This window comes from Neoarius graeffei, chromosome 21 (genome assembly GCF_027579695.1).
Source record: "Neoarius graeffei isolate fNeoGra1 chromosome 21, fNeoGra1.pri, whole genome shotgun sequence".
Classification (NCBI taxonomy): domain Eukaryota; kingdom Metazoa; phylum Chordata; class Actinopteri; order Siluriformes; family Ariidae; genus Neoarius; species Neoarius graeffei.
Genome location: NC_083589.1, coordinates 54,575,077 through 54,594,454, shown reverse-complemented (window position 1 = coordinate 54,594,454; position 19,378 = coordinate 54,575,077). Strand labels below are relative to the sequence as shown.

General features: G+C 41.9%; 1 protein-coding gene across 5 annotated transcripts in view; it reads right to left on the bottom strand.

Moving 5' to 3' along the window:
- Positions 1-4,158: 4,158 nt before the first annotated feature.
- sbf1 (SET binding factor 1) overlaps positions 4,159-19,378 on the bottom strand; it is a 174,062-nt gene continuing 158,842 nt past the window's right edge. For all 5 annotated transcript variants that reach the window (XM_060903342.1, XM_060903346.1, XM_060903344.1 and 2 more), the window contains 7 exons: positions 19,185-19,315; positions 18,863-19,093; positions 18,649-18,756; positions 16,986-17,191; positions 16,536-16,623; positions 16,266-16,397; positions 4,159-5,194 (listed from right to left, as the gene is read on the bottom strand). In XM_060903342.1, coding sequence (XP_060759325.1) covers positions 5,096-5,194; positions 16,266-16,397; positions 16,536-16,623; positions 16,986-17,191; positions 18,649-18,756; positions 18,863-19,093; positions 19,185-19,315 — 995 coding nt within the window. In that variant the 3' untranslated portion in view covers positions 4,159-5,095. The remainder of the gene's footprint in view (positions 5,195-16,265; positions 16,398-16,535; positions 16,624-16,985; positions 17,192-18,648; positions 18,757-18,862; positions 19,094-19,184; positions 19,316-19,378) is intronic.

Below are 19,378 nucleotides of genomic sequence, written 5' to 3'. Positions count from 1 at the left end.
TTTATCCTGTTCTACAGGGTCGCAGGCAAGCTGGAGCCTATCCCAGCTGACTACGGGCGAAAGGCGGGGTACACCCTGGACAAGTCGCCAGGTCATCACAGGGCTGACACATAGACACAGACAACCATTCACACTCACATTCACACCTACGGTCAATTTAGAGTCACCAGTTAACCTAACCTGCATGTCTTTGGACTGTGGGGGAAACCGGAGCACCCGGAGGAAACCCACACGGACACGGGGAGAACATGCAAACTCCACACAGAAAGGCCCTCGCCGGCCACGGCGCTCGAACCCGGACCTTCTTGCTGTGAGGCGACAGCGCTAACCACTACACCACCGTGCCGCCCATATTTGGCTTGTGTTAAACCGTTATATCCGATCAAACTTACCCCAAGAAACGTAGTAATCTGACTTCTTTTCCCTTTCATTACTTCATCTTATTTTTTTCAACTTTACCTACATTCATTACATATCTTTATAGCGCTCTCCTTCCCTGTTCTGTTTTTCCCTTTTCTAGTCCAGTCTCTGATCATTTTTTTCGAACTTTTACTACTATGGTTATTTTTACATAGATCATTTCAGTTTTTCTTTTATACAGTGTATTTTTCTTTTTCGTATAGGTCTTCTTCCTTTCTTTCCATCTATCCATCATCATCGTCATCATTATTATACCAACACAAAGGCTGTACAATACTTCCTTTCTGTTTTGGACAGTTGTTGAAACAGGATTATTTTCTCATGTTATTTGCCATTTTCACTTCATTCTCACCGTCGTGTCTTGACAGTATTTATTGGTCGCAAGCTGCAGGAATATTGTAACAGTGAACTTTGTGACCAATAAATAACCAAAACAGTTAATTACTCTAACTTCTGATTGACTTTTAAATTTTACAGCTATCTTTGACAAAAGAATGTCTATTCCTGCTTCAGAAACATTTTCTAAACTTACATATTTAACCAATACTATGAAATTCCATTGTGTTCCCAGACTTCCCAGATGTATACAAATATCCTGCACCCACAGCACAAACCAAATGAATAATTAGCAAAATCAAGGGGCAATGAAACCCAGTGTTTCTTGATTTAATCCTATAGAACATTACATGATTAACAACAGAACCTAGCTTGGAAGGAGAAAAATGTATTTTAAAAAAAGGCATAAAAATAATTAGAAACTGGTTTCCCAATACATTGTGCTTGGCCCCCTGAAACCTCTCTTTAAGGGGATTCTTTGAGCTGGATATGATTTATTGCAACAGTCGGGGAGAACTGAGAGATATGGGAGACTTGGGATAGTTTGTATTCCCAGAAATAAATTCAACCAATCAGATTTAAGATGACATCAGAGGTTCGATGTCGCCACTGAGAGTAACCGAGTTCCTTTGGACACTGCAGTAAGGTTTGTGCAGGTCAATATTTCTCCCAACCAAAACTTGTATTTCCTACTTCGCCTCCATTTCCATTCTACGGTATAATGTACGCTGGTGAATCAGGGATTTGTTAGGAATTAAAGAAGTTTAGAAGCCTGGAGTTATCAGGGATAGGATAATTGATTACACTTCAATTCTGGGGAATACGGAAGCCGAGAGAGGCCCTTCATATAATCCTTTTTTTATTCACCTTGTTGTCCCGAGATAACGACATAATTAATTCAGGATCTCAAGAAAACAACGTTATTTCGAGATCTCGAGTAAACAGCTGAGAAATGGTTCATTCAGGTGCGCCAAGAGACTTGTGATATGCTGACTTAGGGGCTATTTCTCATTCTGTATAGACGCAACTTTGGTCATTAGAATGTCTGGAATAATCGATCACCTAATAAGGCAATATTTTGATCAGGGGTTGACGCAGGGAGAGATTGCATTAAGTCTTTTAATAAGGGATAATTTCAAAATTAGTCCGCGGCACCTCCGCAGAAGACTGGCCCCCCTCTCTCTCAAGGCATCGTAAAAAGCCATTTCTGCTCTGTTACATGTCCGACAATTTCTAAGAGCCTCTGCATGTTCTTGCGACAAGGCTTTCGCAGATAGCTTTTCGCAGACAGTTGTAATTTATCGTTGAGCGGGGAGTAATAGGCGTGCGCGATGTTATTCACCGCCACAACGCAAGGGGGCGCGAAGTCGCGAAATCGCTAGGAGTAGTTGGTGGGTGTGGTTAGTGGAGTGTTTATCCTCCGGTTACTTATAACAACTAGAACTGGAGTCGTATAGATGTACGTACTTCCTCACTTCCTCGATCACCCGCTCTTCGTGCTGCTCCATCTTCGCTCGTGTTTTTAAAAATGGCGGTAGTGAAAACAAACCAAACCGGGAAAGTAGGGAAGTGGAAGTGCGTGTACAGCAGATGTAGAGTGGACCAATCAGAGCCCTCTTGTCTGCGAGGCTTCTGCGGTGGTCACAATTTTTGGGAGGTGCGCGCAGAGCGTCTGCGAAGGTGGGGGGGCTACGCAGACGCTATCTGCGAGGACTGGGTTGTCAGTATAAATTGGCCTTAGGTCTTCGTTGTCTGACCCACAGGGGGCGCAGCTCTGCTAGAAATCTCAGCTGTTTTCTCGAGATCATGAAATAATTGTCGTTTTCTCGAGATCACGGAATGATTGTTTTGTTTTCTCGAGATCCTGAATTATTTATGTCATTATCTCGGGATAACAAGCTGAATAAAAAAAGATTATATGAAGGGCCTCTCGCGGCTTCCGTAGGGGAAAAACATTTCAGGATTTTTTTTTTTCCCCTTTCTAAATGTCCAGACAGGGAGAGTTGGGACAGTTCATCATATTACAGTTTTTTCTTATGGTTTACAAATATAAAATAGCTCAAAAATGTTTGTGAAAAATGTGGGCGTGTCCCTGCATGAGGATTAAACTTATTTAATTCCTTCTTGAGAATGGAACCGTTTCGTCGAGTCAGGTTTTGGGTAAACGGACGTTTTTCCGTCGCCGTACCAGCATTGTGTGCTCATACAGTTCAGATGTTACAAGTTTACAAGATAAACAAAAGTGAAACCTGTCGGATTAAGCGAGGTATTTTGCTTTCGTCTCATGTCTCCCTGCACAAAATAACAAAAAAAAAGGCGAGTCCTGAAGGCCAGGATATGTGACGAGCTGAGAAACTAACGTTGTGGTAAGAGAGTCGAGTAAATCCTCTCTAATGCAATACGAATGTGACGCTACCTGCAAAGAATTTCACACAGTCTACAAAAGCTGAAAACGTGTCCCAAGTTTCCCCGCTCTCCCCTATGAATGGATTAGTGTACTGTTTATGAGAACAATACATCCTCTGTAATCCCATTCATATAACACCAGTCCACCTCAGGAGAAGGTGTACGGTCTCACACAATGGACAGACTTGTACTACAAGAGGACCACCATGGCAGAGGGAGAAGAAAAAGGGAAAAAAAAAAAAAAAAGACACTGAGGATTTATTTGAATCATATCTGGAGGATTTAAAAAAACTGCATTAGTCAATAGTTAATACAGAAATAAACAAATGGCACATATTGGAGTTTCTAATTCAAAACGTTAAGTGGTGTTTTGAGGAGACAAAGTTAAATAAATTACTAACAAACATAGAAATCTGGATATTATGTACAAAGGGAGTTATCAGAACAAAAAAAAATAAATCTACAATTCAAATTTTATGTTCAACATGACAGCGGTATTACCCTATTTTACACTGTATGTGTGTGTACATACATACATACATACATATATGTGGGTGTGTTAGTTTTGTATTTTGTATTCGGTATAAAAAACGGGGGAAAAAAAAAAGTGACACTTATTTGCATCCTCACCAAGACCAACGAAATAAACTCTTTCTAAATAATACAGATGGAAACTCCTCTATGTACAGGGTTCGAGAGAAAGTAACAGACTGTAGCTAAAAACACTAGTTCTGACAATGACAGGGTGTGAGATTAGAGATCAGGTGACCCCAAGCTTCCGATTAACAATTCTAATTAAAAAAAAAAAAAAAAAACTGCTATTTTAATGTAGGGTCCATAGAGAAAATAAGAGCAGGTTGCCAGAGTTATTAAAACTCCACCGTACTGTAATGATGGCGTCAGTTCAATTCAAACAAAAAAAAAAGGTTATTAAACCTTTAGATCCACATAGATCATTTAAAAAAAAATCCAAATTTGCAACTCTGGCTAACTTCCTTCAATTTTCTAATGTTTTTAAAACTGGTAAATATCAGCTGATAGACGGTTGTGGATCCCGTAACCGGTGTAAACTTGTTGAAATGGACATCCATTAAGAGACCACTTAACCTTCTAATGTGCATGTCATATTAAAAAAAAATATATATATATATTTTAAGCATAAGTTAATCACCTCAACACAACAAATCCTTACATTTTTTTAAGTTAATAGTGGTTCTTATTGGTATCAGATGCTTTTTGTAAACACGCTAATGTGAGAACTGGCATGTGGAGGGATTAATGACTAACATTGGATATATACTGATCATTTTTTAAATCACTGTACACGAAATCAAAGCTCCTTCATGAACCGTTGAAAGGACGTCGTGCTTCTGTGCGCTTCGGCATCGTCCGAGGAGTGATGAGCGAAAAGGAATCCGAGTGCGGAGAAGAACCGTGATTCGAGGGAAATGGGCGTGTCTTAAACGTGAAGTGGAATATGACAGTGTAGAGCTGAAGAAGTGATGCGACCAGTATAATAAAAAGTCATTGCTTGGGTGAGGTGCTGGACCGGGCATGCTCACACCCCTGCATAGCATTCGTTTATCTGGCAGTAGTTTGGAAGGGAGAAAGGGAGCGAGAGATTTTTATTAGTGATGCCATGCCTTGTATCCACAGAGCACAAGAGAACATCCAGGAGGTGTGTATAGTGGTTAGACTACTCGTGTCCATGTCAGTCTTTCAGGGAATTCTTCTTTTTGTCATTTATTTTGTACAAAAAAAAAAAACAAAACACTGAAATGTGGTGAGGTGCAACTTTTTTTTTTTTTTATACATCAGCAACATCATTTTCTCTCTACTCCATCGTCGGCTGAGAGCCATGGCCATCACCCATGTGTCCAATCACAGTAAAGTCTCTCTTACACACACGCACGCACACATACACACCCCTCATCTATGCATCAGATAGGCAACTTTGAATACTGTCCATCCACAGCTGTGCGTTTTGGCTGTCCTGCGCACAGAAGTTGTACACTCGTTTGGTCGTTTTTAGCTGAGGAAAGAGAAAAGAGCTGATGAGATTCACATAAACCTGGAATACGTACAATAACACACTCCGTTTAGTATTCAGAGTTCAATTCCAGTTCAATAATTAAGTCAGTATTTACACGAGGACCTGTACGTGTATGCCTCAGTGGTTGCCAGGTTTTTCTTAAGTACAAAGTATCCGAGACTGAGTTTTTCCAATAGCGTCTAGATCTCACCTTTAAAACACCAGCACTTGCCTTTAAGCCCCCCAAAAATTCAGGGATAGAAAATACAGACTTAAGAAGCAAATCAGTTTTTTTCCTCCTTGCAAATTCCTCAAATGTAATATAGTACAGCAGAAACAAGACAATTAAAAAAAAAAAAAAAAATACTCACTCTATGGGTGCATGTGGCTACTGCTTATAAATAAAATTGTTTTCTGATCCCATGTCCATGCAGTAAATATCGCGTATGGGTCTGTCTCAGAAACTGGGTACTGTGGGGGTCCTTCACTAAATATACTCACAGTCCATAAACTATATGGTTTTGAATGGTGATGTTGGTTTTAATTTGAAATAAAATGATGAAAGAAATAATACAGATAAAACTAAATCTTTGATGTGAATACTCTATTCAGAATTTGGCAAAAATGGCGGCTTGATCTGGGACATGATAAATGGTTGACTACATCGCATTCCCTTAAAAAGGTTGTAGTCCACTGAAAAGTCTACAGTTATCACTAATTGTATTTTAAGTTGTAACTTTATCCACCTAAGGATTGGTGCGCTCACAGAATAATCATAACCGGAATAAAACATCATGCAAAATATTTGATCACCGTTGTAACTCCATTTTCCGCAAACCCAAAACCAATACGATCGTGTGTTTTGATCTAAACGGAAAGCCTCAGGGTCAAGGTCACTACCTCACCAAAAGTAGCAACTTAAAATCAGTACGCCGTATAAACATTTAGTTATAAATCTGCGATTTTGTTTTTTAAAACGAAAGCTGAAAGTTAGGTATAGAATATGTTTCTTACAGAATATGTTACGATGGTAGCTGGTCTTGTATGAATTTCTGAGCTATAAAATGAGTTGTGGTCTATTTTTTACCGTAGCGTGTTATTTGTGTGCGGGGAAGGACACACATTAACAATTTGCATGTGTAGAATGGAATTTTCCACTAGAGCCCTGCACTCCCGCGGGAGTCCCGCGGGACCCGCCGCAAAGCAGTGCGGCGCGGTACAAATTTTGAAAGCTCATTGCGGGCGCGGGCGGGACCGGAAGTGCACATATGCGCGCGCGGGCGGGAGCGGGAGTGCACATATGCGGCGCGGGTGGGAGTGGTGATAAGCTGCAGTCCCGCTAACTAAAAACGTGCTTGAAATAAAATTTATAAATTATTAATTTATGTCTATCATATATAATTTGTGCTGGATATTTTATTTGGCATTAATAAAAACATTTTAAAATGCCTAAATTTGCAGAGAGAGTCAGATTGCCAGATTGAGTGAGAAATGGCATCTTAAACTTGCCACTGATCACCCTAAGGGGAAATTCTTTGATCACTCTAATGACTCGCAGTTCACACCCAGCTAGCAAGAGAACCATGAGTGAATTGATTTAATTGTTGCGTTAGTCTACAACTTTAATCAGAGAGACAGGTTACACAGTGACGGTAGGCTTGACTCAATGCTATCCCAGAAATCCTTCCTGTAATATGCAAATTTGGCCGCCTCTGATTGGACAGCCAAATTTGCATATTACAGGAAGGATTTCTGGGACAGCACTGAGTCAAGCCTACCGTCACTGTGTAACATGTCTCTCTGATTAAAGTTGTAGACTAACGCAAGCAGTAAATCAATTCATTTCTTTTACTAGCTCTGCTTTGCAATAAAAAAAAAAAAAAACATTGGTACAAAGCAAGCCCATTCACTTTTTTATGCTGATCAGAGAATTACAATGGTTTCTCATATGATAAAAGTGTGATTTGCGATTAAATATTTTAATCATTTGACAGCACTAATTATTATTATTAGAGATACTACATGCTGAATTCAGAAACAAGGTAAACAGTAACAAACGTGAGCTGTAGATATTTATGCTCAAATCCACTCAAAGTAGGGGGCGGGGCACCATCACGCTGTGTCAAGACAAGAACTTTCCTGAGAAATAACGCAAACGTCTGCATCATGCGGGATTTGCGGGCGGGAGCGGGACAAAATATGGCAGGCGCGGGCGGGAGCGGGACTGAAAATCATAATTTTTTTGTGGGTGCGGGCGGGAGCAGGACTGAAAATCATAATTCTTTGCGGGCGCGGGCGGGAGCGGGACTGCACAATGCGGGCGCGGGCGGGACTGAAAAATCTGACCCGCGCAAACCTCTATTTTCCACTCCAACAGTTAGAAGTTGATCGTGCTTCCGTTTGCGGTCTTTCTGTTACGCGGGTGATCTGTTCGGACGTTATCGCTGAAAAGGTGAGTTTTGACAGTTTTATTTTGTTTTAGTCTTGCAGTATAAGGCAATAGAATGTTTCTTTTTCATCTTACTTTCATATTTCGTAGTGTTTGCGTATTTTTGGCCAATAGTTTGCAACCATGGTCAATTTAGATCGAACTTTTGATAGAATCTACGGCCAGTCATTTTGCCCTGCCCCCGCCTCGCGCTCCGTCCGGTGCGGTAGTGATGTCCCGTTGCTCGCGCGCCGCAGCAGAGACCCGCGCGACCTTCAGCCGGTACAGTCGCTGTTCTTTTACCACCGCCGTTATTCTCATCTTTCCGGTGTGTTCTTGATTTTTCCATTGTGTCCTATTTTGCCATATCAAATACCCAAAATGTATCATATTATTCATATTTAAGTGAATAATCAATTCAGTCATCATAACTTGGCATTTTTAACCCAAGCAATCAAAAAGAGGAAATTTATTCAATATTTTCACTCATCTGTGAAGGAGGGGCTTTAATTCTTCATGCTGCAGTTATTTTATATGGAAATCAATTTTACAAAAGCATTTGAATTGTAATCAAAAAGATTTTCCACAGTGGAGGCCAGATAAAGCAAGATACTATCTTTATTCTTATTAAACATGACAAAAGAAACATTGAGTGTTAGGGAAATGCAAAAAAAAAAAAAAAAGTAAAATTAGAAAATTTATTTTTTGACCATAATGTCCCAAATGAGAGACCGGTTTCTGAGACGGACCCGTATACATGTTATCACTTATACTCGCCTCATCTCCTGCAAGCATCACCAAGCTGTGAGCAGCATCAGGGCTTGGAGTATTTTGGTTACTAATTTTATTTACTGTGTTTTGTTCAAAATACAGTGCTGTGAACTCGATCTATTTTCAAAATAGTAAGAAAGCAAGCACTTGTTCATGAATGGTCTTAGAAGCATTATTTAGTACTAATGACCACATTTTGTTTCACAAGTGTAGTGTAAAGACTCGAAAATAAGATTAAAAAATTAACGCGAATAGCAGAAGTTTGATATCGGCTTTTCAATATATCTGCCAAAAAGCTTAAAAAAACAACAACCACCCAACACTTACAAAACCTTTCATCTGACCTTTCAGAAGGACCAAACAAAAGCTGTGATAATCAAAAGGTCAATTTTCTTAAAATAAACACCACATACTTGATATCGAATCAGTAGCCTTGGCGAACCACGAGGTGAATTTCGTTTATCTTTTTATCTGCCGATTATCTTCCGATACTATGAAGTTATAACGAGGTTTCTCTTATTTCGTTTCTGGTTCTGATTGGTTCCGAAGTTTATCAAGAAGTAGAACGGGTAATCGAGCTTGATTGGTTATGAAATTTCGCTATTCTTACACTCGTTCTTACAACGTGATAACATCATGGCTTCGCCACTCGTTCTTGTGTACCTTTGATAAAGCGAGATCAACTGTTCGTATCGCGAGATCACAATTCGCCGTTCTGGTTATTGTAATGCTTATGCGTACGGTATGCACATGCGCAGCACGCTATTGTTACACTCATTCTTACAACACAGTGACACAACGGCTACCGCCTCGCTTTGCCTCTATGAGGCAGTAGCCACAAAAATGGATTGGTTCGTTTTTCACACACTGTTGTTCATTGTTTTCTACGGTGTCTCATCTCATTATCTGTAGCCGCTTTATCCTGTTCTACAGGGTCGCAGGCAAGCTGGAGCCTATCCCAGCTGACTACGGGCGAAAGGCGGGGTACACCCTGGACAAGTCACCAGGTCATCACAGGGCTGACACATAGACACAGACAACCATTCACACTCACACCTACGCTCAATTTAGAGTCACCAGTTAACCTAACCTGCATGTCTTTGGACTGTGGGGGAAACCGGAGCACCCGGAGGAAACCCACGCGGACACGGGAAGAACATGCAAACTCCGCACAGAAAGGCCCTCGCCGGCCACGGGGCTCGAACCCGGACCTTCTTGCTGTGAGGCGACAGTGCTGTTTTCTACGGTGTATGTTCGTTAAAAAAAGGTCGAACTTGATCAGGATAAGTGCTGATTAGTTACGAAGTTTCACTCTTGTTACGCTCATTCTTCCAACACGATGACATCGTAGCTTCGCCACTCGTTCTTGTGTACCTTTGGTAACGCGAGATCAACCGTTCGTATCGCGAGATCACGATTCTCCGTTCTGCTGACTGTAATGCTTTTATTGCAATTATCACAATAATCACTGCAAATCTGGTTCAATTTAAAAGTTCTGAGTGCAAAGTTGAATTCTGGGCAAAAATGTTCTATTTCTATTGCTGCTGGAGTTTCGAGATGTTTCGCTGTTGCGCACACACACACCGTGTATCCTGCGTGTAAATGTTCTGCTGAGATAAAAAGCGTCCCATGTTTTACGATTCCGGAGTTTGCCGAAGCAAGTGAGCAACAATATCACGTGACCACCGTGGGGCGTATTTGACCTACTTTTAACCAAAACAAGTCGGCGTGGGCAAACGTGGCGGACTCCGCCCTCACTCCAGCTAACAGCCAGCGGAAAGGAAAAGGAAAGCCTGCCTAGTGAGTGCGACTGCAAGATACAGCAAGGTTACATGACGTGTCATTTTTCTGGACCGATAACTAAATCATTCTAGCTAGCGCTTAGCTATCTTCGCCTCAGAATGCATGGTCTCGATTCCACGGTGGCGAGTATGGAGTTCTACACAGAATGTTTTGATCTTACAGAGAAAGAAACGAGAACACAAAAGCAGTAACAGAGAAAAGATACAGTATATTCGTCTTTTGTTTGACGGATCTATTCGCGAACGTCAACCACAGATTACATCCCTGCGACTCAAAACTCTCCGAGGTCGAAGCAGAGTTACGATGATTTCCGTGCGTCGCCATCTTAATGTGACACAGTTCCATAATTAAAGCTCCTTGTGTTCAGCTGTTTCCGCAGGATTGTACGGTTTTACCTCAAGAGGGACGAAAACGGTCCCAAAATGGAGAAAAGCGAACCTCGGGACATCAAAATGATCACATCTCGTCCGCATGATATTGTTCTTGCGAGACAGGAAAATACCATGCAGATTAAAACGATTTAAGAATTTCAGATGACTTTGCAGTCAGTACCTTGAACAAAATGGCGGCTTCCTGCCTCATCAGCGTATAAAATAGTACTTGATCGAGCATTTTTTTAAAAAAATTAGTCCTATATTTTGTTAACTGTTCACACAGGATACGAATCTAGGTCATGAAATGGTATTTTTTTAATTATCGTGCTGTTAATTTGCTATTTTGAGTCAAATGAATAGAGTAATAGTGTTTTTGTTCATACACAGTTCTTTCCTGTAAGGAACACATGCAGACTAGTCTGGTTAACACCAGACCATATCACAAGTGAAATATGGTCTGGAATCCGCCTATTGAATTTCTCGTAGGGGAGGTGTGGTTTACGATTGTCAACGGCCGTTTATTGGACGTTGCAAATGTCTATCATTTGGCGTATACGTAGCCCATGGCCAATCATGGCAGTTGTACCCGGTGACGTAGTTAGAGCGACGAAGAGGAGAAGAAGAGAAGGAAAGAGAAGGCAAAACAAAAATAGGAAAACAATGGCACCGAACGATTACTGCCGTTTGTGCAAGACAAATATGAGAGAAGCTGGTTTGGTTAGTTTGGTTCGTATCGCTCGCCGCCATGTTAAATGTGATCCGTAAACAGTCCCAAATAAACTACAAGCTTCCGTTTGTCGAGTAGTACGCGTCACCGTCTTTCCACCCCTCCCCACTCTCTGATTGGCTCCCTAACTCAGGCGAGCCTTTAGACCATAGTTTCCATGCTGTCTTTTCAGATCGGAACGATTGTGCAAAGCAGCATGGGATTTCCCAGGCTACATGCAGACAGTTTAAAGGATAAACCGATCAAACACTCGTGTGCTCACAGGTCTCTTTAAGTGTGTTTTCACACCTGGTCCCCTTTAAAGGAACCAGACTCAGTCCTCTTTAAGTGGACCAAAAAGTGGACCAACAGAAAAAGAACTCAGTTCTTTTTGTGTTCACACTGTGAATTTATTACAAAGAGGACTGGGTTCTCTTTCTGGTCCAGTTAAGCTTTGATGGGGCCTCAGTCCTCTTTCTGTTCACACCAGGTCCTCTAGAGCCCTCAGACCCCCAGTGCACGGAATTCTGGCTAATTTTCTCTTGAATCAAAATGTCTGCTGCCATGCTTGCCCTGCTGTATTCTTTGATCAAAATAGTGCGGATTAAGGAAAATAAATTTATTATATTGTATATTTATTAAAAAAAATATATATATATATATATATTTATTTATTTATTTATAATATAGTTATATTATTGTGGCCGACTCGTCAGTCAGTAAGTTCAGAGAACTGTAAAGCGGCTGTGGTAAGTTCCAAAAGGAAGTTGAGTTTCCCTGCTACAGTCACATGACCAACTACGGCAAACGAAGAAGGTTAAACGACAGTGAAAAAGGCGACGTGAACCCGGTGCGCTTTTTGTTCACAATGCGCAGATTAGGCAAACCGTACCGTTGATTTTTAGCGAACCGTACTGAGACCACCTCCTGAGGTGGTCTCAGTTCGGTTCGCTTTAAAGGGGTCTGGGTACGGTTGGAGTGTTCACATATGCGCAAAAAATGCTGAGTCATCGATCTGAGTTCGGTTAGATGGCTGAAAGGGACTAAGTGTGAAAACACCCTGAGTGTTGTTCATAACGTTAGCCATAAAAAGAATCGTCTTTGAGATGAGCGATGTTTCTGATGACTGTGTGGAAAACATTTCGTGCACTTTAAAGGCGCTAACCTAAATACTGCACCCTGCTGAAGTTGATATCGTGCAAGAAAAATAGGCTTCAGAAGCATGAGTAACTGAGACGCGCCTCTGATTTGATTTGGGGTAGGGCTGTGCGATATATCGAATATACTCGATATATCTCCGAAAATTCTGTGTGAGATACATAAAATGATTATATCGTAACTATTGAGTATTTTATGGTCATCTTCCGACTTGCGTTTGTTTCGTGTTTGTTTAAAACATTTCCCGGTGGTTTTCTCCCTGTCCCTCAGGCAGTAACGTGAGGCTGCCTAAGGGTAAAAAAAAAAACAAAAAACCAATAACGTCACGCACTCGCCAACCAATCCCGGGCGACATCTCGGTGCTGAAAGGAACTTGCGGGAAGATTTCCTGGTTCCGGTTTACAGCGCTGACTCAGTTCGTGCAATCGCTGGTGCTGCATAGGCTACCGTGTAAGCTCTGTCAATTTCAGCGACAAATTAAAAATGGAAGCGGACGAATTGGTTCCTAAAAGAACTAGTAAGGGGTCAGTCATCCGGCATTTTTTTGGATATCGCGAGGAGGACGTGGAACAGCAAATGCCAATTTGTAAAGTGTGCAAAAAAAACCTGTCATCACGAAAGGCAGCAGCACTACAAATATGTTCCATCACCTGAAAACTCACCCGGTACAGTATGAAGAGTCTCTTAAACTCCGAACTACTTGCCCACGAGCTAAACAAATGACCATAGCGGCCTCGCTCTCCAAAGCCACCCCATAGGAGAAAACGAGTCAGAGATAGAGAGCTGTAACGGATGCAATCACTAACTTCATTGCCGAAGACATGATCCCAATTAGTATAGTGGAAAAACCAGGCTTCCAAAAATTACTAAACACACTCGATCCCAAATATGAGTTGCCTGGTCGCAGACATTTTACAGAGAAGGCAATTCCGGAATTATACACATCTGAGAGGCAGAGCCAGAAAACATTCAGTTCAAAAGTGTGCAAAGAGAAAAATGTTTTGCAGATCTCTCTCTTCTCTCCCTCAATCTCTCTCTCTCTATTGTGAATGTTCCAGTGGTTCTCAGTAGTCAGGTTAATAGCTTGGAGATCTATTTTTTAAAAATAATTTAATGAATGAGCACTTTTCTTATTTAGGCTAAATGTCTTTCTCAGTGTTGAGCTGCACTTTATTGATTTGAGCTCTGAGCAGCTCTGTATTGTGTTCAGGGCTTTGAACCAGAATTTTTTTCCTATTGGTTCATTCCGAACAGAAACGGAATTTTAACGTTTCCGGTTTTGGGTTCCACCATTAAACAGACGTTCCCGAACCGGCTAGAACAAAAAAATTTCGTTCCTGGAACGGTTAATTACGTTCCCTGTCAGCTGTTTAACAAATGGCTATAAAATTATGTCTCTGTCTCATCCGGCTTAAGCCAAATGTAGGCTAATTCTATTACAACCTTCATTAAATAAGACAAGAAATAATTCAAAACAATTATTATTTCAAATGTTGGCGATTTGGATTCTCAGTATGTCTTCCCATCTACACAAACAGAAAAAGTGCCAAAAATGAAAGAGAATTCGTTTAGTGTGTTACCAAAGGCTAGTCAGGCCCTATGCATTGATAGGCTAACAGAGGTTAACGTCATTTAATGTTCGCGAGCCTCTCATTAACGTGGACAAATATATTGATATCGTGTTTGAAATTGATGTTTTTGAATAACGATAGACTGCAATATTTACCTCTTATTTAAGATGTGGAGACGTGATAGTAGTCCACCCTCCCGCTCTCTCCATTCAGTCAGCGAACGTCACACAGGAAGTGAACCCCAGCGGTAGGGTTGGGCAGTATTACGGTAAGAAGGTATCCCGAGGTATCCAAAAGTACCAACGGTATCGGTCTCATTACCGTCATTTAAAAAAAATATATAATATCTAAATAAATATGGAGTACGAGGTCATAATATAAAATAATAAATTGAAGATCATCCCGAATAACTGTGTGATCGTATTTTCACTAATTCTACCAATTTCCTAAAGAAGTTCTCATCGCGTGCAGGGTTGTTTATGTCGTTACCATGGCAACCCTGCGTGACATTTGGAGTTTGACAGAAAGCTTCGCAAGAGACTGAGACCGCGGTTGAAAGATGGCAAGTCAAGATAACGAGTTAGTGGCAAAAAAAAAAAAAAAAACAACATCGGCAGTGTGGCAGTATTTTGGTTTCAAACCAAACGAAAAGGGAGAGCCAGCAAACACAGATGAAGCTGTGTGTAAAGTATGTAAGAAGAAAAATCGAAAAAATCTAATATGTCCTTTAAGGCACCCCATAGCCTGGGGTACTCCACTTCCACGAGATCCAATGAGTTGTGTTTTGAGTAGGTTACATGAGTAACAACAAGGTAAAATAATATAACGTATGACATTTGGGATGTGGGTAATAAACGTTTGAAATGTCATCTACTGAAGAAACGGAAGAAAACATCGTAGCGTAAACTGTTAGGTTTCTGGTGGGAATTAGCAATGCGCTTGCTATCTTTGTTGGGTGTGTTAAACCGTATGGATTTAAGTGGAATAATTGTAAGGAGTTATGTGATCAAGACAACGTTTTAAGCAAGGTAAGGCCATTTGATTATTAATTTCCCCGCCATGGCATGACGTGGGCCCATATGATTTTGCCTTGTGCAGCTATCACGCATTTGAATTAGGTTCGCCTCATTTGCGCTGAAGAATATGGTTTATCGCGCAGTCTAAACGGACTTGGGTGTTGGTTGATTCTTTTTCTTTTTTTTATTTCCCATGCTTGAAAGGGTATGATCCTGCTCATCGTGTACTTTTTTTTGATGGAGTAGGTGAAATAGTGCTGCAAATGGCGTTTCAACGCAGACATGTGTAAACGACAGTTGAATGCTATTTTCAAGATGAAGGAAGAGTTGCGTGATGCTTTGAAATATCTCTTAATCCATTCATCAATGCACAAAATTCGCTTTGCTGCTTAATCCATACCACAATGCACACAATTCGTTATGCTGCTTTTAAATAGTACATTTGAGGCATAGGCGCAGGTCTGGACAAGGTCCGCCGGTATAGGCGCACGTTACACAGTAGGCCGAAACAAAATATTATTTTTTTCTCGGTAATACCGTATACCCCGGGAAAACACAGAGACAGTTTAAAGGTATCTAAATTTGGATACCGCCCAACCCTACCCAGCGGGTCATAGAAACTTGCGCAGGAGAAGAATGACTTTATTTGTAGGCTACGGAAACTTTGAGGAACGAAATAAAAACCGGTATTAACCGGTTACCATTATTTTTAATAAGCGTTTCTGTTCCGGAACATAAAAAATAATAAAGTTTCTGGTTTCGTTTCTGTTCCATGTGAAATAGAAAAAGTTCCCGGTTTTCGTTTTCGTTCCTTGAACCGGTTCAAAGCCCTGGTTGTGTTGCCCCTTTGTTGCAATTTTCAAGATTGTTTTTGCAGTTTGTGCCACATCTTTGTTGAATAAAAAATAGTCTTATTTCAATTCAATTGTGATTAAATCACTAACATGAAAATTTAAAATGTGTTGTTGAAAACCACCTGTAAAGTTAACCAAGAATGTTATTTAATCTGCAGGGATTGTAGTGAAAACAGTAAAGAGTAAAAGTTAGATTTCATGGGGTCCTTTAGAGGAGATTTAAATATATCGAGATGTATATCGTATATCGTGAAATGGAGAAAATGTATTGGGATATTCATTTTTTTCCCCCATATCGCACAGCCCTAATTTGGGGTGGGGTGGGACTCTGTCCAACTACGAATACGGCCCTGAGTGCAAAATCAGTTCCTGACAACCAGAAATACTCACATCAAAGAAGGCTTTTTCCTCTATGTTTTTTGGAGCTCCCATGGCAGGAGCACCCGGAATGACGAACTCCACCTCGGCCAGTTCAATAACCCCCTTGCACTCTTTATCCTGCCTCGAGTCGTAGTATCTCAACTGATCAAAGTAAAGAAGAGTGACGGGGGGGAAAAAAAAAAAAAAAAGACAGTGAGTCCAAGTTGGCATTCCTGCCATTTCCTGATTTCATGTCATCAGTAACCAATCATCTTGACATTTCTAACATGCTGCACGTACCTGGTGCTTGGTCTTGTCCAGCACAAACCAGCGTGGCTTCCAAGGCTTCAACAAAGCTCCTTTCTTAAATAAAATTCCTTCAAAGCTCCTGAGAATAAAAGCAACACAGGGACAAAATGGTGGATCAGAGTTACGTTCAAGAGTCACGACAACGTTAATGAATACGTAGCCAACATAGGAGCTCCGAACTTCGCTACATATTGAGAACTGACTTTACGTTCTTGAATTTGTGATTCTGATTGGACAGAAGGTGTTGATGTATTTTCTAAAACAGCAGCTCGGACAACAGTTCTGACCGCAAATCGGGGGTTTATATTAAAGCACTCGTTTCTACAGTGAATTATATGCAAGATGCTCCACATCGTCTCAGATTAATGAGAAGCGAATGTGAAAGCATGGTGTTATTTATATTTAGTAAACCAAAACATGTCTGGACAGCAGGTTACACACCGGTTTTCACTCTCAGTGCTTCTGAACTGGGAGTAGAGTGCGCTGGTGCTGGTGCGGCTGGTGGCGGGTGTGGAGGTTGCGCTGGCCTCACACTCCAGCGCCAGGTTGATGGAGGAGCCGACGCCGCTCTCTTGCAGATACACGCCCTGAGTGCACCTCTGGTGGGTAAGGTTGGACGACATGAGGAGCGAGCTGGAGAACGACGGCTGGGGGGAGAGAGGAAGAGGAGAAGGAGGAGAGAGAGAGAGAGAGAGAGAGAGAGAGAGAGAGAGAGAGAGAGAGAGAGGAACAGATGGGGGAGGAAGAGAGAGCAAAAGAGAGAGGAGGAGGGGAGAGACAGACAGAGACAGACAGACAGACAGACAGAGGAGGGGGGAAAGAGAGAAGAGACAGAGAAAGGGGGAGAGAGAGCAAAAGAGAGAGGAGGAGGGGAGAGAGAGAGAGCAAGAGAGAGAGAGAGAGGGAGAGATAGACAGACAGACAGAAAGGAGGGGGAAAGAGAGAGCAAGAGAGAGAGAGAGAGGGAGAGATAGACAGACAGACAGAGAGGAGGGGGAAAGAGAGAAAAGAGAGAAAGGGGAGAGAGAGAGAAGAGACAGAGAGAGGAGAGATAGAGACAGACAGAGAGGGGGAAGAGAGAGAAGGGAGAGAGAGAGATAGGGGAGGAGAGACAGACAGAAAGAGAGGGAGACAGACAGATAGAAAGAGAGGGAGACAGACAGACAAAGAGAGAGGGAGAGAGAGACAGAGAGGCAGACAGAGAGGAGGAGGGAGACAAACGGATAGACAGGGAGAGACAGAGGGAGAAAAGGGAGGGGAGGAGAGACACAGAGAGAGAGACAGATAGACAGACAGAGAGAGAGGGAGGGAGAAAGACAGACAGACAGACAGACAGGAGGGAGAGAGAGAGAGAGAGAGAATGATTTCTCTTCTATTGCACTTTTTTCCCCACAAGTGCTCTTTTCCGCTGCACTTTATTTCCCGCCCGATTTAACTCAAGACTCCGCTCATGACAGGATCTAGAATTCCCTGATGGACCCGAATGATATTTGTTCACATGAAAGTGCACAACATGGACAGCACTGTATCTTTAAAAAGGATGTTTAAAAGGAACGGTCAGAGAAGTGATGCTTCTGGGAGGTTCAGGTAAGATAAACAGGTAAAACCTACAGACACGTTATGGTCATGTGACCTACAAACGATCAAGCGCAAACTGAAGCGTCTGCCAGAGTTACAACAAACTCTTAAAGACCAGTCAGTTTGTATGAATATCAATCAATATCAAAGTTAATGCGATAATAACGCATTAACGCAAATTCCTTTTAACACCAATAATTTTTTTTTGATGCACGATTAACTCATGTATGTTCTGTGCCCCTCCCCCGTAGCTTAGGAAATCAGGAAGTAACGTAGCATGAGCAAAGTGATAAAGTGAGTAGCTGGACCGTGCAAGTCGTGATAAAGTGCACTTATATACAGAATCAACTTATATTGTTGCATTCTGACTGTTTACATAAAACGTGTGCGTTTTATATGCTTTTGATGGTCCAGAGGGGAGAAAAGATGACGTATTAAGGTCCAGGTGTGTGTGTGAGCAACTCTGTGATTCATGCAAACATATCCTATCTGAATAGTCTCCCTAATGCACGTCTTTGTTCCGTACCCGACTCTCCAGTCTGGTCTCGGTGCGTTGCGTGGTCTTTATCTTATCCCACGTCTCCTTCCACTTCTCAGAGGTGTGTCCAAGCTCAGCCTCAAGGCTCTGCACATCCTAAACACACACAAGGACATGAAAATACAACATACATCAGGGCTGCACATCCAACAGTGTCGTCCTTGTCCCATGAGCACTTGATCTCCCTGATCTCAGAACAAACCTGCAGCAGTTTGGTGATGGCGTCCGGCAGCACCTTGCTCAGGTTGTCGTAACAGGGCCACACCACCTGCCTCTGTGATTTAGGAGCGGCCGTCTCGGTTCTTTCTTCATCCGGCGCCTCGGTTTTGCCTTGCACCAGCTCCCAGTCGTAGGACGGCCCCTCCGAGAGCGTCTCCTCCGTGTAGAAGTCCCACACCTTCAGGTTGGAGATGAAACTGTAGGGCTTTAAGACCTAGGGGAGTAAGAAAAGGTGGCGAGAGTTAGGCTTGCTCTCTGAAAGACGTGGCACTTCGAAGGCGTGCGTATCATCTGAACATCTTTACCTCCTCTTCTTCTGGAGAGAACATGTAATTGTAGAAGATGGGGGTCTTCTTGTGGAGACGGTCGATGTAATCCCACACGGACTTACACACCTGAGGGTTCTTCCTCTCTCCTTTTTCCTCATACATAACACCTATAGAGAGGACATGAAGCATTCGGTGCACAGGGATGAGAATGGGACATTTAAAAAAACTCT